The sequence below is a fragment of the Oncorhynchus gorbuscha genome, linkage group LG04, assembly GCF_021184085.1.
Source record: "Oncorhynchus gorbuscha isolate QuinsamMale2020 ecotype Even-year linkage group LG04, OgorEven_v1.0, whole genome shotgun sequence".
Classification (NCBI taxonomy): Eukaryota; Metazoa; Chordata; class Actinopteri; order Salmoniformes; family Salmonidae; genus Oncorhynchus; species Oncorhynchus gorbuscha.
Window position 1 is genome coordinate 34,426,665 of NC_060176.1, and position 24,598 is coordinate 34,451,262.

At 42.9% G+C, this 24,598-nt stretch overlaps 1 protein-coding gene across 3 annotated transcripts in view; it reads right to left on the reverse strand.

Moving 5' to 3' along the window:
• Positions 1–19,177, reverse strand: part of grin1b (glutamate receptor, ionotropic, N-methyl D-aspartate 1b) — a 62,537-nt gene extending 43,360 nt beyond the window's left edge. For all 3 annotated transcript variants that reach the window (XM_046346574.1, XM_046346573.1, XM_046346575.1), the window contains exons 1-3: positions 18,482–19,177; positions 14,123–14,257; positions 12,641–12,817 (exon numbers count right to left, since the gene is read on the reverse strand). In XM_046346574.1, coding sequence (XP_046202530.1) covers positions 12,641–12,817; positions 14,123–14,257; positions 18,482–18,730 — 561 coding nt within the window. In that variant the 5' untranslated portion in view covers positions 18,731–19,177. The remainder of the gene's footprint in view (positions 1–12,640; positions 12,818–14,122; positions 14,258–18,481) is intronic.
• Between the last annotated feature and the right edge of the window lie 5,421 nt (positions 19,178–24,598).

Consider the following 24,598-nt stretch of genomic DNA (forward strand, 5'->3'; position numbering starts at 1 on the left):
CTACAGGGAGGAAGTCAGAGACCTGGCCAAGTGGTGCCAGGACAACAACCTCTCCCTAAATGTGATAAAGACAAAGGAGATGATTGTGGAACACAGGAAAAGGAGGACCGAACACGCCCCCATTCTCATCGACGGGGTAGGTTGAGAGTTTCAGGTTCCTTGGTGTCCACATCACCAACAAACTAACATGGTCCAAGCACATCAACATAGCCGTGAAGAGGGAACAACAAAACCTATTCCCCCTCAGGAAACTAAAAGGATTTGGCATGGGTCCTCAGATCCTCAAAAGGGTCTAAATCTGCATCATTGAGAGCATCCTGACTGGTTACATCACTGCCTGGTGTGGCAACTGCTCGGCTTCCGACCGCAAGGCACTTACAGAGGGTAGTGCGTCCAGCCCAGAACATCACTGGGGCCAAGCTTCCTGCCATCCAGGACCTCTATACCAGGCAGTGTCAGAGGAAGGCCCTAAAAATGGTCAAAGACTCCAGCCACCCTAGTCATAGACTGTTCTCTCTGCTATGTCACGCCAAATGGTATTGAAGCACCACGTCAAGGTCCAAGAGGCTTCTAAACAGCTTCTACCCCCAAGCCATAAGACTCTTGAACCTCTAATCAAATGGCTACCCAGACTATTTGCATTTTACCCCCCCCCCCACACATTCTTCTATGCTGATCCTACTCTCTGTTATTATCTATGCACAGTCACTTTAATAACTGTACATAATACCTCAACTAACTGGTGCCCCCACACATTGACCCGCTGTATGTAGTCGGGATGGGGGGAAGTTTTAGCGGGTGGAATATTGGAGGACAATTAGAGGTTTATTTAGTCGCAACTACCATATTCTTAACAGTGCAAATACCATGGTATACCATAATAATATATGTTTGTAAACTTAGCATGTCCATATAGCTGTAGCTATATGGACACTCAATTATCATGGTACTCCTTAATGACAAGTTTACAAACATATATTATGGTAAGTACTGTATAATCAAAAATTGTATCTCATTATGGTAAGTGGTGAAATAAGTATTGCAAGTTATAATTGTAATGGCTTAGCAGATAATTAGAAAGGACGATCAGTCTTTTCATTGCTAAAAGAGAAGGAATATAATATCTATCGTTTACAGAAAACTCATTCTACACCTTTAGACAAAATTGTATGGTAAAAGAACTAGGAGGGCTAAATATATTTCTCCCATGGGCAAAGAAACTCAAAAGGAGTAACAATATTAATTAACAATCATTTTGATCCAAATGTGCAAACTGTTCATACAGATCCGCAAGGAAAGTGGATCCTTTTAAATATGCTATTGGACCATAAACAGATTTGGCTTATTAATCTATATTGTCCAAATAATTATATTTAAAAATATATATAATAATTTATCAATCTTACAGGCAATACATGACTCAATTATTATGGTAGGTTTTAAGTACCTCAATGGACAGTAGAGGAAATCACACTACAAACTATCACCTTCATGCACTTAAGCAAATTACGAATATTATGGCTATATTAGAACTAGTGGATATACAACATGGAGGCTTAAAAGTCCTGACCTAGTGAGATATACATTTGCAGTCAAAGGTTTGGACACACCAACTCATTCAAGGGTTTTTCGTCATAGTGCTTGATGGTGTTTGCGACTGCACTTGAAGAAACTTTCAAAATTCTTGAAATGTTCCGCATTGACTGACCTTCATGTCTTAAAGTAATGATGGACTGTTGTTTCTCTTTGCTTATTTGAGATGTTCTTGCCATAATATGGACTTGGTCTTTTACCAAATAGGGCTATCTTCTGTATACCACCCCTATCTTGTCACAACACAACGGATTGGCTCAAATGCATTAAGGAAATAAATTTGACAAATGAACTTTAAACAAAGCACACCTGTTAATGTCATGTTTTGTCTTAGATTGTCTTGTCATTTTGCTTTTCCCTCTGTTCATTTTCCCCCTGCTGGTCTTTTTAGGTTCGTTCCCCTCTTTCTCTCTTCCTCCCTCTCTCTCTTCTCTCTATCGCTCCGTTCCTGCTCCCAGCTGTTCCTATTCCCCTAATCAATCATTTAGTCTTCCCACACCTGTTCCCTATCTTTCCCCCTGATTAGAGTCCCTATTTCTCCCCTTGTTTTCCGGTTCTGCCCTGTCGGATCCTTGTCTATTGTTCACCGTGCTGTGTCTGTGTATCGCCCTGTCGTGTCGTGTTTCCCTCAGATGCTGAGTGGTGAGCAGGTGTCTGAGTCTGCTACGTTCAAGTGCCTTCCCGAGGCAACCTGCAGTTCTTGATCGAGTCTCCAGTCTGTTCTCGTCATTACGAGTGGAATTATGTCTTATGATTGTAGAATTACTTTACTGGATTAAAGACTCTGTTTTCGCCAAGTCGCTTTTGGGTCCTCATTCACCTGCATGACAGAAGGATCCGACCAAAGAATGGACCCAGCGACTACAGACGCTCGTAACACTGCCGTCGAGATCCAGGGAGCCATGCTCGGCAGACACGAGCAGGAATTGTCTGCTGCTCGCCATGCCGTGGAGAACCTGGCCGCTCAGGTTTCCGACCTCTCTGGACAGTTCCAGAGTCTTCGTCTTGTGCCACCTGTTACTTCCTGGCCTGCCGAGCCTCCGGAACCTAGGGTTAATAACCCACCTTGCTACTCCGGGCAGCCCACGGAGTGCCGCTCCTTTCTCACCCAGTGTGATATTGTGTTCTCTCTCCAACCCAACACATACTCTAGAGAGAGAGCTCGGGTTGCTTACGTCATTTCACTCCTTACTGGCCGGGCTCGAGAGTGGGGCACAGCTATCTGGGAGGCAAGGGCTGATTGTTCAAACAATTACCAGAACTTTAAAGAGGAGATGATTCGGGTTTTTGACCGTTCAGTTTTTGGTAGGGAGGCTTCTAGGGCCCTGGCTTCCCTATGCCAAGGTGATCGATCCATAACGGATTACTCTATAGAGTTTCGCACTCTTGCTGCCTCTAGTGACTGGAACGAGCCGGCGCTGCTCGCTCGTTTTCTGGAGGGACTCCACGCAGTGGTCAAAGATGAGATTCTCTCTCGGGAGGTTCCTTCCAGTGTGGACTCTTTGATTGCTCTCGCCATCCGCATAGAACGACGGGTAGATCTTCGTCACCAAGCTCGTGGAAGAGAGCTCGCGTCAACGGTGTTTCCCTGCTCCGCATCGCAACCATCTCCCTCCTCTGGCTCAGAGACTGAGCCCATGCAGCTGGGAGGTATTCGCATCTCGACTAAGGAGAGGGAACGGAGGATCACCAACCGCCTGTGCTTCTATTGCGGATTTGATGGACATTTTGTCAATTCATGTCCAGTAAAAGGCCAGAGCTCATCAGTAAGCGGAGGGCTACTGGTGAGCGCTACTACTCAGGTCTCTTCATCTAGATCCTGTACTACTATGTCGGTCCATCTACGCTGGACCGGTTCGGGTGCTACATGCAGTGCCTTGATTGACTCTGGGGCTGAGGGTTGTTTCATGGACGAAGCATGGGCTCGGAAACATGACATTCCTTTCAGACAGTTAGACAAGCCTACGCCCATGTTTGCCTTAGATGGTAGTCATCTTCCCAGTATCAGATTTGAGACACTACCTTTAACTCTCACAGTATCTGGTAACCACAGTGAGACTATTTCTTTTTGATTTTTCGTTCACCTTTTACACCTGTTGTTTTGGGTCATCCCTGGCTAGTATGTCATAATCCTTCTATTAATTGGTCTAGTAATTCTATCCTATCCTGGAACGTTTCTTGTCATGTGAAGTGTTTAATGTCTGCCATCCCTCCCATTTCTTCTGTCCCCACTTCTCAGGAGGAACCTGGCGATTTGACAGGAGTGCCGGAGGAATATCATGATCTGCGCACGGTCTTCAGTCGGTCCCGAGCCAACTCCCTTCCTCCTCACCGGTCGTATGATTGTAGTATTGATCTCCTTCCGGGGACCACTCCTCCTCGGGGTAGACTATACTCTCTGTCGGCTCCCGAACGTAAGGCTCTCGAGGATTATTTATCTGTGTCTCTTGACGCCGGTACCATAGTGCCTTCTTCCTCTCCGGCCGGGGCGGGGTTCTTTTTGTTAAGAAAAAGGACGGTACTCTGCGCCCCTGCGTGGATTATCGAGGGCTGAATGACATAACGGTTAAGAATCGTTATCCGCTTCCCCTTATGTCATCAGCCTTCGAGATTCTGCAGGGAGCCAGGTGCTTTACTAAGTTGGACCTTCGTAACGCTTACCATCTCGTGCGCATCAGAGAGGGGGACGAGTGGAAAACGGCGTTTAACACTCCGTTAGGGCATTTTGAGTACCGGGTTCTGCCGTTTGGTCTCGCCAATGCGCCAGCTGTTTTTCAGGCATTAGTTAATGATGTTCTGAGAGACATGCTGAACATCTTTGTTTTTGTCTATCTTGACGATATCCTGATTTTTTCACCGTCACTCGAGATTCATGTTCAGCACGTTCGACGTGTTCTATAGCGCCTTTTAGAGAATTGTCTCTACGTGAAGGCTGAGAAGTGCTCTTTTCATGTCTCCTCCGTTACTTTTCTCGGTTCCGTTATTTCCGCTGAAGGCATTCAGATGGATTCCGCTAAGGTCCAAGCTGTCAGTGATTGGCCCGTTCCAAGGTCACGTGTCGAGTTGCAGCGCTTTCTAGGTTTCGCTAATTTCTATCGGCGTTTCATTCGTAATTTCGGTCAAGTTGCTGCCCCTCTCACAGCTCTTACTTCTGTCAAGACGTGTTTTAAGTGGTCCGGTTCCGCCCAGGGAGCTTTTGATCTTCTAAAAGAACGTTTTACGTCCGCTCCTATCCTCGTTACTCCTGACGTCACTAGACAATTCATTGTCGAGGTTGACGCTTCAGAGGTAGGCGTGGGAGCCATTCTATCCCAGCGCTTCCAGTCTGACGATAAGGTTCATCCTTGCGCTTATTTTTCTCATCGCCTGTCGCCATCTGAACGCAACTATGATGTGGGTAACCGCGAACTGCTCGCCATCCGCTTAGCCCTAGGCGAATGGCGACAGTGGTTGGAGGGGGCGACCGTTCCTTTTGTCGTTTGGACAGACCATAAGAACCTTGAGTACATCCGTTCTGCCAAACGACTTAATGCCCGTCAAGCTCGTTGGGCGTTGTTTTTCGCTCGTTTCGAGTTTGTGATTTCTTACCGTCCGGGTAGCAAAAACACCAAGCCTGATGCCTTATCCCGTCTGTTTAGTTCTTCTGTGGCTTCTACTGATCCCGAGGGGATTCTTCCTTATGGGCGTGTTGTCGGGTTGACAGTCTGGGGAATTGAAAGACAGGTTAAGCAAGCACTCACGCACACTGCGTCGCCGCGCGCTTGTCCTAGTAACCTCCTTTTCGTTCCTGTTTCCACTCGTCTGGCTGTTCTTCAGTGGGCTCACTCTGCCAAGTTAGCTGGTCATCCCGGTGTTCGAGGCACTCTTGCGTCTATTCGCCAGCGCTTTTGGTGGCCGACTCAGGAGCGTGACACGCGCCGTTTCGTGGCTGCTTGTTCGGACTGCGCGCAGACTAAGTCGGGTAACTCTCCTCCTGCCGGTCGTCTCAGACCGCTCCCCATTCCTTCTCGACCATGGTCTCACATCGCCCTAGACTTCATTACCTGTCTGCCTTTGTCTGCGGGGAAGACTGTGATTCTTACGGTTGTCGATAGGTTCTCTAAGGCGGCACATTTCATTCCCCTCGCTAAACTTCCTTCCGCTAAGGAGACGGCACAAATCATCATCGAGAATGTGTTCAGAATTCATGGCCTCCCGTTAGACGCCGTTTCAGACAGAGGCCCGCAATTCACGTCACAGTTTTGGAGGGAGTTCTGTCGTTTGATTGGTGCGTCCGTCAGTCTCTCTTCCGGGTTTCATCCCCAGTCTAACGGTCAAGCAGAGAGGGCCAATCAGACGATTGGTCGCATACTACGCAGCCTTTCTTTCAGAAACCCTGCGTCTTGGGCAGAACAGCTCCCCTGGGCAGAATACGCTCACAACTCGCTTCCTTCGTCTGCTACCGGGTTATCTCCGTTTCAGAGTAGTCTGGGTTACCAGCCTCCTCTGTTCTCATCCCAGCTTGCCGAGTCCAGCGTTCCCTCCGCTCAAGCGTTTGTCCAACGTTGTGAGCGCACCTGGAGGAGGGTGAGGTCTGCACTTTGCCGTTACAGGGCACAGACTGTGAGAGCCGCCAATAAACGTAGGATTAAGAGTCCAAGGTATTGTTGCGGCCAGAGAGTGTGGCTTTCCACTCGCAACCTTCCTCTTACGACAGCTTCTCGTAAGTTGACTCCGCGGTTCATTGGTCCGTTCCGTGTCTCCCAGGTCGTCAATCCTGTCGCTGTGCGACTGCTTCTTCCGCGACATCTTCGTCGCGTCCATCCTGTCTTCCATGTCTCCTGTGTCAAGCCCTTTCTTCGCACCCCCGTTCGTCTTCCCTCCCCCCCCCCCGTCCTTGTCGAGAGCGCACCTATTTACAAGGTACGTAGGATCATGGACATGCGTTCTCGGGGACGGGGTCACCAATACTTAGTGGATTGGGAGGGTTACGGTCCTGAGGAGAGGAGTTGGGTTCCGTCTCGGGACGTGCTGGACCGTTCACTTATTGATGATTTCCTCCGTTGCCGCCAGGATTCCTCCTCGAGTGCGCCAGGAGGCGCTCGGTGAGTGGGGGGGGGTACTGTCATGTTTTGTCTTAGATTGTCTTGTCATTTTGCTTTTCCCTCTGTTCATTTTCCCCCTGCTGGTCTTTTTAGGTTCGTTCCCCTTTTTTCTCTCTTCCTCCCTCTCTCTCTTCTCTCTATCGCTCCGTTCCTGCTCCCAGCTGTTCCTATTCCCCTAATCAATCATTTAGTCTTCCCACACCTGTTCCCTATCTTTCCCCCTGATTAGAGTCCCTATTTCTCCCCTTGTTTTCCGGTTCTGCCCTGTCGGATCCTTGTCTATTGTTCACCGTGCTGTGTCTGTGTATCGCCCTGTCGTGTCGTGTTTCCCTCAGATGCTGCGTGGTGAGCAGGTGTCTGAGTCTGCTACGTTCAAGTGCCTTCCCGAGGCAACCTGCAGTTCTTGATCGAGTCTCCAGTCTGTTCTCGTCATTACGAGTGGAATTATGTCTTATGATTGTAGAATTACTTTACTGGATTAAAGACTCTGTTTTCGCCAAGTCGCTTTTGGGTCCTCATTCACCTGCATGACAGTTAATTGAAATGCATGCCAGGTGACTACTTCAAGAAGCTGGTTAAGACAATGCCAAGAGCTGTCATCAAGGAAAAGGGTGGCTACTTTGAAGAATCTCAATTATAAAATATATTTAGATTTGTTTAACACTTTTCTGGTCACTACATGATTCCATATGTGTTATTTCAAAGTTTTGATGTCTTCACTATTATTCTACAATGTAGAAAATAGTCAAATAAAGAAAAACCCTGTGTCCAAACTTTTGACTGGTACTGTACATGGCAGAGGTTCAATCATGCTAGTCGTCTTGAATACTTTCTTATGTCATTTTCGCTGGCACCGAAAGTTAAAAGAATGTTGATATGGGACAGAATGCAGTCAGACCATCAAATAATTGGTATACACATTACTCTTACAGAATTTCCACAAGGGTGAGGATATTGGAAATGTAATTAAAGCCTAATAGATGACAAATTGTTTTTAACCAAGACAGAATAATTTATAACTGACTTTGTCCTACATAACATAGGTACAGCAGATCCCCTTTTTGTATGTGACACTTTTAAATGTGCCTTTAGAGGCCATGCAATTCAATACTCATCTTTAAAGTAAGAACAATATAGGTCAAAAGAGATCATCTTAAAAAGGAAAAAGAGGAAATAACAGTACAGATACAAAGCAATAAAAGCTGTAACATAGAGGCAAAGAATAAGTTATAGGAAAAACAAAAAGAAATGAAGGAACTTATTCAAGACAAATCAAGCGTAATATAATTACGCAATAAGGCCCGAGGGGGTGTGGTATATGTACCACGGCTAAGGGCTGTTCTTATGCACGAGGCGGAGTGCCTGGACACAGTCCTTAGCCATTGTATATAGGCCATATATCACAAACCCCCGAGGTGCCTTATTGCTATTATAAACTGGTTACCAACCTAATTAGAGCAATAAAAATAAATGTTTTGTCATACCCGTGGTAGAAAGTGTGATATACCATGGCTGTCAGCCAATTAACATTTACGGCTCGATGTCACGACCATCGTATGAATAATTGGACCAAGGCGCAGCATGAGTAGAGTTCCACATTTTAATGATAGTTGAACTTCCAAAACAACAAAGATAAAATGATCGTGAAATACACAGCACACATAGGCACTCATACAAAACAATATCCCCCATAGCAGGTGGGAAAAAGGACACACTAAGTATGATCCCAATTAGAGGTAACGATTATCAGCTACCTCCAATTGGGAACCATACACACACACCAACATAGAAATATAATACCTAGAACCCCGAGGGCTCTCTATGGTCAGGGTGTGACACTTGAACCACCCAGTTCATAATATAAAAATAAAGCAAACTGGATGGAATATGGGGAAAATGCACCAAATAATTGTTTAGTCTTCAACATATAAATGCTACCAAAAATAATTTACAGAAACTTGTTACAAATGACGGAGTGATCCATGATTCACCAAACTATATTTTGAAAGAGGAAGCAAAGTACTTTCAGCATATGTTTTCATTTCAGTCTCCTCCATTTCCACTAACTGAAGTTAATTGCAAGGATTTTTTTCTATTAATAGTGTCAAATTAACAGCTATACAGGAAGACTCATGTGAAGGCTTAATTACAGAGGAACATCTAGATGCAATTAAAGCCTTAAAGTTTGGGAAAACTCCAGGGCTGGATGGCATACCAGTTGAGGTATATCCAGTATTTTTCGATGAACTCAAAGGTCCGTTATTAACATGTTTTAACCACTCCTATAAAAATGGTAGACTATCAAATACTCAACAAGAAGGTCTGATTTCAATATTACTGAAACAGGACCCAGATGGTAAATATAAAGATCCAGTCCACCTAAATAAAAAATGGACCTCTTACACTTCAGTGTTGTGATGCCAAAATCCTAGCAAAATGCATAGAGTATTATCAGATATTATTCATCCTAATCAAACAGGTTCTTTACATGGATGATACATTGGAGATAATATAAGATAAGTACTGGAAACAATAAAACACTATGAAAAATCTGGGAAACCAAGCCTGGTATTCATAATTTACTTTGAATAGGCATTTGATAAAGTACGACTGGAATTTAACTTCTTGGATATAGGGGGCGCTCTTTTAATTTATGGATAAAAAAACGTTCCCGTTTTAAACAAGATATTTTGTCACGAAAAGATGCTCAACTGTGCATATAATTGACAGCTTTGGAAGGAAAACACTCTGACGTTTCCAAACTTGCAAAGATATTATCTGTGAGTGCCACAGAACTGATGCAACAGGTGAAACCAAGATGAAATTTCAAACAGGAAATGGCCCAGATTTTGAAGGCGCTGTGTTCCAATGTCTCCTTATATGGCTGTGAATGCGCCAGGAATGAGCCTACACTTTCTGTCGTTTCCCCAAGGTGTCTGCAGCATTGTGACATATTTGTAGGCATATCATTGGAAGATTGACCATAAGAGACTACATTTACCAGGTGCTCGCTTGGTGTCCTCCGTTGCAATTATTGCGTAATCTCCAGCTGCGTGTATTTTCCCATTTGCTTCAGAGGAGAAACCCAACTGCCACGAATGACTTATCATCGAATAGATATGTGAAAAACACCTTGAGGATTGATTCTAAACAATGTTTGCCATGTTTCTGTCGATATTATGGAGTTCATTTGGAAAAAAGTTTGGCGTTGTAATGACTGAATTGTCAGGTTTTTTTCTTAGCCAAACGTGATGAACAAAACAAATAAATATTTTTGGAAAAACTGAACATTTGCTATCTAACTGAGAGTCTCCTCATTGAAAACATCTGAAGTTCTTCAAAGGTAAATTATTTTATTTGAATGCTTTTCTTGTTTTTGTGAAAATGTTGCATGGTGAATGCAAGGCTTACTGCTATGCTAGTTATCAATACTGTTACACAAATGCTTGTTTAGCTATGGTTCAAAAGCATATTTTGAAAATCTGAGATGACAGTGTTGTTAACAAAAGGCTAAGCTTGAGAGCTAGTATATTTATTTCATTTAATTTGCGATTTTCATGAATAGTTAACGTTGCGTGATGGTAATGAGCTTGAGGCTATAAATAGGATCCCGGATACGGGATTGCTCGTCGCAACAGGTTAACTGACTTGCCTAGTTAAATAAAGGTCAAATAAAAAAATGCAAATAAATATCAACGTAACCTGAAAGGCCGCTCAGCAAGGAAGAAGACACTTCTCCAAAACAGTCATAATAAAGCTAGACTATGGTTTGCAATTGCACATGGGGTCAAAGATCATACTTTTTGGAGACATGTCCTCTAGTCTGATGAAACAAGAATAGAACAGTTTGGCCATAATGACCATTGTTATGTTTGGAGAAAAAAGGGGGTTGGCTGGCAAGCCGAAGAATCAGCATCATGTTGTGGGGGTGCTTTGCTGCAGGAGGGACTGGTGCACTTCATAAAATAGATGGCATCATGAAGAGGAAAATTATGTGGATATATTGTAGTAACATCAGTCAGGAAGTTATAGCTTGGTTGCAAATGAGTCTTCCAATTTTACAAGGACCCCAAGCATACTTCCAAAGTTGCCATTCCAAAAATTGCCATTCCAAAATGGCTTAAGAACAACAAAGTCAAGGTATTGGTGTGGCCATCACAAAGCCCTGACCTCAATCCTATAGGAAATTTGTGGGCAGAACTGAAAATGCGCGTGCGAGCAAGGAGGCCTACAAACCGGAATTGTGTTTAAATGTATTTGGCTAAGGTGTATGTAAACTTCAGACTTCAACTGTATATATATTTAAAATAAATATATATATTTACACTATATATACACAAATAAAGTAAGAGTGCAGGCTAGTGGATAGGCCAGGCCATTTTGTTGGAGGACATTATGAAAAGATTATCTATTTCCAGTCCCTAGAGGGGAAAACTCTGAGGACAGAGAGATAATAGCAGAATAATATTTAGTGCTGTCAAATTTGAGTATAATGAAGCATGATTCTTTGTGATATTTTCTGTCCTCAGATATGGAAAGCTGTGAAAGCTCCCAAGAGACTATATCCTATATGCCATGGGTTATTTGTGTAGGCCTACCTACGCAGTGGTTTAAAGTACTTAAGTAAAAATACTTAAAACTACTTACGTCATTTTTGTGTGGTATCTGTACTTTACTATTTATATGTTTTACAACCTTTACTTCACTAAAGAAAATAATGTTCTTCTTACACACTTTTGGGTGTCGGGGAAAATGTATTTGTTACATTTTGAATGCTTAGTAGGACAGGAAAATGGTCCAATTCACACATTTATCAGGAGAACAACTGGTCATCCCTTACTGCCTCTGATCTAGTGGACTCACTAAACACAAATGCTTCATTTGTAAATTATTGTTGCAGTGTCCTCCTGGCTATCGATAAATAAATAAAAAATAGAAAATTGTGCCATCTGGTTTGCTTAATATAAGTATTTTGAAATTATTTATATTCCAATGATGGGATTCCAAACACAAAGAAATGCAAAAATACTCATAACAACACTTAAACAAAAACAGCAAAGCCATATCTGCTATCAGTATTTGTAAGTCGCTCTGGATAAGAGCGTCTGCTAAATGACTTAAATGTAAATGTAATGCTCCATAGTTTTGATGCATCCCTGGGCATTTTTAGGGTAACTACACCTCACTGTGTCCCATCAAGATGATTTTAGTGCTTTGCTGTGACAGCTACCATAAATGTTTCCCCCATCAGGTCTATTTCCATTTCGTTGTGGGCAGATAGGCAAGCAACCCCATTTCAACTAACAAACAGGAAAAGTTCCATTCTTTAAAATGCAGACAGCACACAACGCTACACAACAAAGACTGGAAATTCAGATACCGGTAAGCAACATACAAGAAGTAGAGCTTTTCAGATTCTATAGCACTAAATGTGAACACAAACGCCATTCGTCTATAAAAAATGTATACCTCCAAAAATTCTGAATTATGGATGAAAACCATAGTTATCTTACCTCAGCAAAAAATAGTCCACTTTTATTTCCAAGACTTGTGCACAATTTAACAGAAACCAAGAAACTGTTGGAAGAAGATCTAGTAGCTAATTGAACTATGTGAAAATCCTCCATTTTTTGCATAGCCCCAGGTTAGGTCCCTCATTGCGCTCCTGTTGTGGATGGACACATTTTGACTATGGTAAAAGTAATGTGAAATGAGTAGAATATACAAAGTTTTGCCAGATAGCCACTTAGGACGCTGTTGATGCCTCTAGCATTAAAAAAAGTTAGCTAATGTTACAAATGGGAAAAAAATGTGCTCACGTAACAGAAAATAAAAATAAATACAAACAGTACATAGAGGACCTTTGTGATACTGAATGCAAGTTCGACACACAAGAGTACAGACGCACAGACAGATGGACAGACAGTGTTGTGGAACATGGCGTCTGGGCCCGGCAGTCTCACCTTGGTCTCCCTCTCCTCCAACAGGGTCTCCAGCCTCTTCTGGGCAGCGCGGCCTTCGTGGTCGTCGCTCACTATCAGAATGATGTGGTTCCAGCGGAACTCTCTCATCATGTCGAACCACACCTGGGCTTGGTGGGAGTAGGGGGGCACGGTACGCAAGAAAGACAGGTGGATGCTCTGAAGGAGAGATACACAGTAGAGGGAACAGTGTATCTCAACCCCTCCTGTCTCAGCCTCCAGTATTTATGCTGCAGTAGTTTATGTGTCGGGGAGCTAGGGTCAGTCAGTTATGTCTGGAGTATTTCTCCTGTCTTATCCGGTGTTCTGTGTGAATTTAAGTATGCTCCCTCTAATTCTCTCTCTCCCTCCCTCCCCTCCCGGAGGAAGTGAGCCCTGGGACCAGGCCTCAGGACTACCTGGCCTGATGACACTTTGCTCTCCCCAGTCCACCTGGTCGTACTGCTGCTCCAGTTTAAACTGTTCTGCCTGGGGCTATAAAACCCTGACCTGTTCACCGGATGTGTTACCTTGTTGTTTTCGACTCTTTCTCTCTCTCTCTACCGCACCTGCTCTCACAAATTCTGAATGCTCGGCTATCAAAAGCCAACTGACATTTACTCCTGAGTTGCTGACCTGTTGCACCCTCTACAACCACTGTGATTATTATTATTTGACCCTGCTGGTCATCTATGAACGTTTGAACATCTTTGCCCATGCACTGTTATAATCTCCACCCGGCACAGCCGGAAGAGGCCTGGCCACCCTTCAGAGCATGGTTCCTCTCTAGATTTCTTCCTCGGTAACCTTCCTTTCTAGGGAGTTTTTCCTAGCCACTGTGCTTCTTCATCTGCATTTCTTGCTGTTTGCGGTTTTAGGCTGGGTTTCTGTATTGCACTTTGTGACATTGGCTGATGTAAAAAGGGCTTTATAAATACATTTGATTGATTGATTGATTGATTGATTGATTGAACAGGTTAGCTCAACGGAGGCAACACAGAGCCCAACGTGTGGTTTTTGTACTCATTGAAAAAATGATTTACCATGTTGAGGACCTGTGCTGTCACTTAATTCTAAAAGCAGCAGCTTCAAGCATTTGCTTCAAAGCATTAATAGACCTTTGATGTTTTGCTCTAATGTATTTCTTGTGGGAAAATATGTCAGAGTAGGCCTGAGAAAATCCAAATATTCGAAAGATAACATCACAGGAGAAAAATGACAGTTACAGAAAAATGACAGTGAATTACTATAACAGACAGATTCGAGTGGAGCTGGAATTTCAATATTTGACTAATAAAATTATCCCATGTAGCACATAGTGACCCCGCCCTGCTAAGTGAAGTGGTGAAGCACTGGGATATCTGTCTGTTAACCACACTACCACTAGTCTGATTGTAGGTATAAAGAAAACAACATATCATAGATCACATTGTGTGTGTGTATCTGTGTGTCTATGGGCTTTGTCCGTGTGTGTGCGTGTCTCACCTTGTCCGAATAGATGGACATGCGGGTGGTGAGCCCAACCACAGGGATACGGTAGAACCCTGCGGTGTAGGACACGGGTGTGGGGGTCAGATGGTCATTCGATTGAGGCGGGTGGCTCACCAGAATGGCATACACCTGTGTACAGAATATGGATCATAAGATACACACAGATACAGGATATGTACTCGACGTGTGCTCAGGGATAATGAATAATACAGGAGAATCATATCTTTCTACATCAGCATATACACACACACACACACACACACACACACACACACACACACACACACACACACACACACACACACACACACACACACACACACACACACACACACACACACACACACACACACACACACACACACACACACACACACACACACACATGACCATGTACATCAGAACACACGACGCAAAGGCAGCTTTTGAAACTGATTTTTGGAGCCGATTTACTGCAATTCTACATCTGTTCAGGTGAACATCATCAGTAGGCTAATTAATGTGTGACCCAGTGAAATATTTGCACATTTTAAGTAAGTACCTGAGAAGAGTGTAGATAAAGTAGGCCTATGAGGACATTTTGTTATTACACAGTAAGCTGACCCATATAAATTGCATAATGCATGAACCAAAGTGCATCACAAAACATGTCTCTTGAATATGGAATAAATAGGCCTATAGAGAAATCTCTTGTTGATGCTCTTTGAGCGTGTGTGTATATTAGAGAGAGAAAGATCATTTGTGTTGAGAAAACGAGAGAGACAGCATGCGCATCTGTGTATGTCTGTCATGTGTGCGCCCGCACGCGCGTCACCACTGGCATTATAATCTGTGCTGTCACTTTGGCTAGTGGGCTATAATCTTCCTCTACATCACTGTATAATGCTGCCCTACCCGACTACCCGTGCTTTACTCACAGCAACAAAGCAGCTGCCAACCCGTGTGCCTGCTGACGCCATGTTGGCCTAATTTTCCTTTGGAAGACATGACATGGCCTCTCCACAGAGTTTCAAAGCAATGCCATTAGCTCAGGTTATCTAGCACCACTTTTATTCAACCTTGCTCCGATGTTGTCCCGTCATTCAAGATAAAAGGTCTGGGGTTTATCCTCCATTGAATAAGCCACTACGTTAAAATCACAGCCCTTGAGTTTGTTTTGGTTAATCCACTGGTGTGCACTCCCATCAAAAACCGGGACTCCCTAAAAACACTCCACTTCGATACAGTTATGACTGGAATGGACTTTTCGTAGCAGGTTATGAGAGCATTTTAGCTAACCCTAACCTCAACCTTATTCTCCTAACCTGCTACATTAATTATCCTAACCTACTGCGTAAGTTCTCCTAACCTGCTTTGAAAAAAGTAACTTATAGAAGTGGCGTGTTTTTAGGGAATCGATCAAAAATCTGTTATCTGGCCAGCTAGACTATTGAACATGGCAGCTGAAGCCTAATGCTTATTCATTCACAAATTGAATAAAGGAGAGGCTGTTTAATATCTATCACGATCACCCTAATGGATTGTATAAGTTCAAAATGCCAAGGCTACTCTAGACGTAGCCTACTGCAAAAATAGGCTTGCAATTAGGCTGAGTAGGCTATGTCTTATTGAATAAATGCAGGTTAATCAAGAATTGGAGCACGTCAATGTTATTTCAATTCATAAGCAGCCTAATGCATACAGTTGTTGTCATATTGACAAAGTAAATTATTTAAAGGCTATAGGCTAATGTGAAACGATGGTAAATGGGAATGGGAATTTTAAAAAGGAATGATTGTCATTCAAGTTACTCAATATCTAGAAACCCAATCTCAATAATATCTAAGTGTGCACTCGTTCAGAACATCCCACAAATATAAAATAATTGGATTGGTGGAGGCACAGTCACATATTTTACACCATATTTCTCACTGAGGTGCTTTTTCTGATTGGTATGATTCAAAGTTAATCTTTGGTTCATTAAGCCTATTCTATTGAATTTGTTTGAAATCAAATAATGAATGTGGCAGATCAACGTGATTTTTGCACTTAATGAAAGCTTCTAACATGCTTTCAACACCACTTGCGCATTCACATTGCATAGTAGTGGGCGCAATGTAGTGGTGTTTGTTCTTTTGGGATACCTGTGAGAGTGAATGTCATTCCAGGTAATGTGTGTTTTTTATTTTCATTAAAAAAATGTATGCTTACTGTATATTTTCACTACCAGCACGGAATCGTAAAAGATATCTACATAAAAAGATTGGGGCGGCAGGTTAGAGCATTGAGCCAGTATTCGAAAGTGTTGCTAGATCGAATCCCCGAGCTGACAAGGTAAAAATCTGAACCAAGGCAGTTAACCCACCGTTCCTAGGCCATCATTGTAAATAAGAATTTGTTCTTAACTGACTTGGCTAGTTAAATGAAGGTAAAATAAAATAACTTTGGACCTAAAAAGTCTGGAAAGGTTTCCATTGATGAGATGGTCACCATTTAATTACAATATTGTAAACAGTTTATTTGAAAGTGTTTGGAGTCATTATTTCATGTTATGGAACCAACTTAATACAGTATCTTGATAAACATGAAATTGATTTAATTGCTTGTAACCCAATTGAAGAAATTTGGATAGGTAATTTCAAAGTGAAAAATCTACTTGGTATCTAATGGGTTGTAACTCACACAAAAAGAAAAGTCCCTTTTCAGGACCTTTCAAATATAATTTGTAAAAATCCAAATAACTTCACAGATCTTCATTGTAAAGGGTTTAAACACTGTTTCCCATGCTTGTTCAATGAACCATAAACAATTAATGAACATGCACCTGTGGAACGGTGTTAAGACACTAACAGCTTACAGATGCTACGCAATTAAGGTCTCAGTTATGACAATTTAGGACACTAAAGAGGCCTTTCTACTGACTCTGAAAAACACCAAAAGAAAGATGCCCAGGGTCCCTGCTCATTTCACTTATGAGTCGCGGTTTTGTCTCACCAGGGGTGATGGTCGGATTCACATTTTTGTCAAAGGGATGAGCATTACACCGAGGCCTATACTCTGGAGCGGGATCAATTTGGAGGTGGAGGGTCCGTCATGGTCTGGGGTGGTGTGTCACAGCATCATCGGACTGAGATTGTTGTCATTGCAGGCAATCTCAATGCTGTACGTTACAGGGAAAACATCCTCCTCCCTTATGTGGTACCCTTCCTACAGACTCATCCTGACATGACCCTCCAGCATGACAATGCCAACAGCCATACTGCTCGTTCTGTGCATGATTTCCTGCAAGACAGGAATGTCAGTGTTCTGCGAAGAGTGAAGAGCCCAGATCTCAATCACATTGAGCACGTCTGGGACCTGTTGGATCGGAGGGTGATGGCTAGGGCCATTTCCCCCAGAAATGTCCGGGAACTTGCAAGTGCCTTGGTGGAAGAGTGGGGTAACATCTCACAGCAAGAACTGGCAACTATGGTGCAGTCCATGAAGAGGAGATGCACTGCATTACTTAATGCAGCTGGTGGCCACACCAGATACTGACTGTTACTTTTGATTTTGACCCCCCTTTGTTCAGGGACACATTATTTCATTTCTGTTAGTTACATGTCTGTGGAACTTGTTCAGTTTATGTCTCAGTTGTTGAATCTGGTCATGTTCATACAAATATTTACACATGTTAAGTTTGCTGAAAATAAACGCAGTTGACAGTGAGAGGACGTTTCTTTTTTTTGCTGAGTTTATATTAAGTTTGTATTTATGTTATTTAGTTGGTTTAACCAAAGGGGAAAGGTAAGTTGAGTGTTGAAAGAAATAGGTTGCAACTTGAAATATGGGTTTGGCATTGAATCATATGTTTGGTTTAAAACATGTATTTATTTTTAATTGAGAAAACCTCTCATCTAAAGAGTTTTTTTTACACTGTAACAGTCATTTCCTTTCAAATCAGTAAAGGGAAGTGAACAAGTGCACACTTTGGGAGGAAGGAGAGATAATTGGGACATTTCTCCCAGTCTCCCCAGGGAATAAACTGCAACAATTGAAATGTTTATGATTTTTTTATCAACCTCTAGCAACTTTACTCTTTAACAACAATGTGTTTATGCTCCTCTTTTCAACACACAGGCTCAGCCAGACAAACATCCTACTTAAAGCAAAATAAACATGGCCCAAGTATCACTCTCTCTCTCTCTCTCTCTCTCTTTATCAATGTAATTTTAACAAACCACTCAAGCAGCCATCCTCGCACCCAGATGTTGACTTTGCACACTGGCTTGTGTCTCCCCATAGGGGGTTTCATGAATGAGTAGTAAACATGGGTATCAAAACACTGTGAGAGCTATACTTCCATCATACATAGGCTGCAATTATATTGCTTACCTGGTTCGAGATGAGGTCCTCGCAGACGGAGAGAGCCATCTGAATTGCATTGGGTTTATGAGTGACAGAGATGGCGTTCATCTTGAACTTATCTTTCCCATACAGCGTGTTTGCCTGGGTGACGGCGTCCTTGAACACCTGTTCATACCTCTTCTGGCTCAGGACCGCTCCGATATTGACAATCTTGGGTTCACATCCACCACCCGCACAGGAGCAGGAGATGAAAAACGCAAGCAGAAATACACGCATTTTGACATCGACACAGCTGCCAGACCGAGTCTCCTGTTGAGTGGATGTGCGTCGTAGCCAGCCCAGCTAACCGATCCGCATGGATCACGCGTCCTCTGGACCCTGTGCTAACAGCAATACCAGTGGAATGCAATTACATTAGTCCGCCCTGTCGAGGTATGTGCATCATGAGTTTTTTCTCCAGCTGATCTCTAAACCTGCATTACACTCCCATAAAAAAAGACAATAACACATTTGCTTTGTGGTGGGTAAATCCTGTTGATTTTCATTGACGCAACAAAAAAAAATACATATATTATTGGCCTACAAACAGTTTTAGGAGAGCTTGTTTCTTTGTCTTTGAGAGATGCAGGTCTCCTTGTCACGACTCCCGTCCGATGTTCTGCTTTGCTGAAGATCCAATGACCTGATGCTCAGCGCGAGCGGCTGTCCTTGGTCCTGAAATCGTGCCCGCGCAGCGACGCGCGTACCCACCACTCATTCCGCTTGACATCGCTTTCGCGTTCTACTTGAACGCTCTGGCTACATTTGAATTAATGCAACTAAACATCTACAACTGCCAGGAGATGTTTTATATGGATTTGGAGGACGGGTTCACTAATATAGTAATACAAAAAAAATATATTGTCAATGTTTTAAACTTATGCGGCTTTTAGCCTAAAAGGCCTGTATAGGCTACAGTAACGTTTTAGTAGGATATACTGTTGTATGATAATGTAGGACTACAAATAATTTGAAAATGACCAAAAAAAACAATACAGAATTTATCAGATGATGTTTAGCCTATTCCTGCTCCTACATAGTTCTAAAGGCTACATTGTGGGCCTACAGATTGTGTAGCTCATAAGGACCATTTTCATGTCCAGCACCAAAATATATTATCTCAATCAATAGGGTTAATTCGTTGAGGGATAATGATAATTACACAGATATCATACTGATATAATTGTTTTGTTATTACATTCATTCATTAATAGCAGGCTAAAAACGTTTATTGTGTGTAGTATAATAAAACAAGCTGTGGGGCTATTTGGTCTACCTAAACAAAGAATCAATAGAATCCCTATTACAGATGGCTGGAGAGCTCCAGAAGGGTAGAACCAGATATGGCTCTGTGTAGAACCATAAGCACTGAGAAATTCAAGAGAACCTGGTTACCAAGGAAACAAGCATCTCTGGCTATGGTGCACAATTTCCCCCAGTGCCAGCCTAAGTTGCAATTATAGCAATGCTTTGGGTATGGGGCTTTGGTGAAAAAAAATCTGTCATGAAGAAGGCGTGTAATAATTTTAATAGGCAACAAAAAGCTTATTATGGCAGTGGCCTTTCCAGTGTAGTGTAAGAATCAGGAGAGCACACAAGGTCATGCATGCAGATGTAGTCAGACAGAAAATGCATAACACTGATATTGCATTTACATTACATCACTACCAGAGGTCCCATGCCCTGCCTTCCCAGTGCTAGATAAATCCAGGAGACACTTATGGCAACAGTTATTACTGAACACCACACTCCATTTTAAAGGGGAGATTGGAAGACATTTCCCCCCAGGGTTGAGCGAGCCTTAATTTTGAGCATTTAATGCATTTGCAGCATGGAACCTATCCTACATGTAATGTGATCTTTGATATTGTTTTATTCATATAGGTTACAGTTGTAAACACACAGGCAGAAACACAGGCACACTGGATTCACACCACACACATCATGACCTAGCCTCCTTCTGGGACAGGCAAAACATTCCGCTTTTGTTTCCACCTGATTATCCGCTTAGACAAATGGTTTTCTGGGACTGGTGAGCCAAAGGCCCAACGAGCCCATGGATGGGACAGGGATCATTAGATAGCACAACAGCATCTATAGACACACTGGGGATCTATGATCATGCAGATAAAAAGACATGACAGCTGAACCCATTGCTGCCCTAAACTGCTCCAGGCTCTCACTCACTGCAGCTATCAGCAGAGGAATTCTCTCTCTCCGTCTCGGCTCTCTGTGTCGGTTTGTATCACACTACCATGATGCACATTTAGAAGTATTTATTACTTGTAGTATAAAACCATTGCTGTGACAATAGCTGTGAATCATTTTTTCAGCACTGCTGTAGTTGGAAAAGACAGCTTGTGAATTAAACTTTCTTATGTTACTGTGGATGCTGTAAAATAATTTTTAAAAACAACTGGAAAAGTGGAGTGCAGGAAGAAACAAAGCAGACTATGCACGGCATAAATCGACAGTAAATGGTCCAACCATATACGGATTGGAAATGTACACTTGATTTTCTTTATTTGTGGCATATGTTCTCTTCATGCATAATTGACAAGCATACCACCACGTTAAAAAGCTCATCCCAAATGTCTGTTTGATTATGCGGAAGTGCCCCTAATGAGAATCCAGGTTCTTACAACTAGGGGTGGATTTCAATTGTATATCCTTGATTCCTTGTGTCCTCTCTCTCCTTGCCTCCTTCTCAAAATGCATTGGAGGAACCTCATGCCTTCTCCTCCAATGCATTCTGAGGAGGTGAGGAGAGGTGGAGAAGATTCAAAGAAGTGTAATTGAGATTCAGCCTGGATCTCACAGAAGAGAGAGGAATAGTGCCCGCAATCTTTAAACAGATATTTCCATTGCCAGGGAGAGAAGAAATTCATTTGGATGTTCTTTTTATCATTTATAACATGCACACATTTTTCTAACTCCGAATAGGAAGTAAAAAAATATTGAAGCACAACAGAAGTCCTAAAAGCGTCTTCTTGGATATGCATACAAACGTAAACTTGCTTACGATACAGGCCTCTACTCTCAAGTGAAGCATTAAAAGTGCATTTTGAAACAAATAAGTCACTCTAAATGTATATTACTTCATTTGCCTGCATTAGTGGTACCACTGGATACTTTTGAGTAAAATGTTGAAATATGTTTTTTTCGCATTTGCATTTTACTGAGGCTAGTTTTGAGCCTTAAAACAAAGACAAACATGCACAATGACTATACGATATACATTTACTTTCTTATTGATATTGACATTGGGTGAACAGCATACTCTGTGCCAGAGTGATATATTTAGCCCCAGAGCAATATGGTACATTTCTATAGCTGTATGTACTGTACTTAACCAGAAGCATCGTAACCACATGAACAATCAATTACGTAACATGCTGCATGTACTGTGTGTAGCTCAGAAGGAAATCACAACTCTCTGTGATACTGTATGCTGTCGTCTATCTAGACAACAGTGTTTCGGGAAAATAGCTCCCTCTGTTGGAGCTGCTACAGAAGTTTCCAGCATTTGGAACGTCACCTAGATGCTGATCTGGGTCCGTTTTCCCCCACTAATTATCAAGGCTAGTATTGGGGGATTGGGGGAGAGGAAGATGATCCTAGATCTGTACCTACAGACAACTTCACCCTGGAGCACATTTGGACATCAGCAAAGTGAACATGTAAAGGACAATACATTTGGTATCTTTATCTCCATTTACAGAGATACATTTACATAGCAACTCTAGCACCATTTAAAAATCAACACACTTCAACTTAACATGAAAATATCATTCAACCTCATCTTTCAATAAGACCTCAAGAAGCTATTCAGCTATTCATCTTCTGACTGACATTGAATAGATGGAAGACTGGCATAGGTGCTGGACCAGTACTGTACATAATGAGTCCTCAAGGTTGTGTTTGACAGATGACTTGTTGATTTGGTTATTGATGACAAGGTAGGGGACCTTACTCACTCCCTGGTTGGGATCACTGTGGCAGAAAAGGGCAAGCAACTATTTCAAGAGAAGAGATTTATAACTTCAAGAGAAAAGTAATAATGGGAGAAAATATGTTGTCTACACTGAGTATACCAAACAGTAGGGAAAGCCAGTTGGACAACTGAATGCATTCAACTGAAATGTGTCTTCGATTAGGAACAACTTATGAGTTGCACCCTCCCTTTTGCTCTCTGAACAGCCTCAATTTGTCAAATCAAATCAAAGTTTATTTGTCAGGTGCGCCGAATACAACAGGTGTAGACCTTACAGTGAAATGCTTACTTACAGGCTCTAACCAATAGTGCAAAAAGGGTATTAGGTGAACAATAGATAGGTAAAGAAATAAAACAACAGTAAAAAGACAGGCTACATACAGTAGCGAGGCTATAAAAGTAGCGAGGCAACATACAGACACCGGTTAGTCAGACTGATTGAGGTAGCATGTACATGTATATATGGTTAAAGTGAATATGCATATATGATGAACAGAGAGTAGCAGTAGCGTAAAAGAGGGGTTGGGGGGCACATAATGCACATAGTCCGGGTAGCAATTTGATTACCTGTTCAGGAGTCTTATGGCTTGGGGATAAAAACAGTTGAGAAGACTTTTTGTCCTAGACTTGGCACTCCGGTATCGGAGTAGAGAGAACAATGCGGTAGTAGAGAGAACAGTCTATGACTGGGGCGGCTGGGGTCTTTGACAATTTTTTGGGCCTTCCTCTGACACCACCTGGTGTAGAGGTCCTGGATGGCAAGCAGCTTTGCCCCAGTGATGTACTGGGCTATACGCACTACCCTCTGTAGTGCCTTGCGGTCAAGAGGCCGAGCAATGCCGTACCAGGCAGTGATGCAACCAGTCATGATGCTCTCTATGTTGCTGCTGTAGAACCTTTTGAGGATCTCAAGACCCATGCCAAATCTTTTTAGTTTCCTGAGGGGGAATAGGCTTTGTCGTGCCCTCTTCACGACTGTCTTGGTGTTTTTGAACCATTCTTGTTTGTTGGTGATATGGACACCAAGGAACTTGAAGCTCTCAACCTGCTCCAATACAGCCCCGTTGATGAGAATGGGGGCGTGCTCGGTCCTCCTTTTCCTGTAGTCCACAATCATCTCCTTAGTCTTGGTTACGTTGAGGGATAGGCTGTTATTCTGGCACCACCCGGCCAGGTCTTTGACCTCGTCCCTATAGGTTGTCTCGTCGTTGTCGGTGATCAAGCCTACCACTGTTGTGTCATCTGCAAACTTAATGATGGTGTTGGAGTCGTGCCTGGCCATGCAGTCATGGGTAAACAGTGAGTACAGGAGGGGCCTGAGCACGCACCACTGGGGAGCTCCAGTGTTGAGGATCAGCGTGGCAGATGTGTTGCTACCTACCCTCACCACCTGAGGGCGGCCCATCAGGAAGTCCAGGATCCAGTTGCAAAGGGAGGTGTTTAGTCCCAGGATCCTTAGCTTAGTGATGAGCTTTGAGGGTACTATGGTGTTGAACGCTGAGCTGTAGTCAATGAATAGCATTCTCACATGAGTGTTCCTTTTGTCAAGGTGTGAAAGGGAAGTGTGGAGTGCAATAAAGTTTGCATCATCTGTGGATCTGTTTGGGCGGTATGCAAATTGGAGCGGGTCTAGGGTTTCTGGGATAATGATGTTGATGTGAGCCATTACCAACCTTTCAAAGCACTTCATGGCTACGGACTTGAGTGCTACGGGTCTGTAGTCATTTAGGCAGGTTGCCTTTGTGTTCTTGGGCACAGAGACTATGGTGGTCTGCTTGAAACATGTTGGTATTACAGACTCAATCAGGGACATGTTGAAAATGTCAGTGAAGACACCTGCCAGTTGGTCAGCACATGCTCGGAGCACATGTCCTGGTAATCCATCTGGCCCCGCAGCCTTGTGTATGTTGACCTGTTTAAAGGTCTTACTCAAGTCGGGTATGGAGAGCGTGATCACACCGTCATCCGAAATAGCTGATGCTCTTGTGCATGCCTCAGTGTTGCTTGCCTCGAAGCAAGCATAGAAGTGATTTAGCTTGTCTGGTAGGCTCGTGTCACTGGGCAGCTCGCGGCTGTGCTTCCCTTTGTAGTCTGTAATAGTTTGCAAGCCC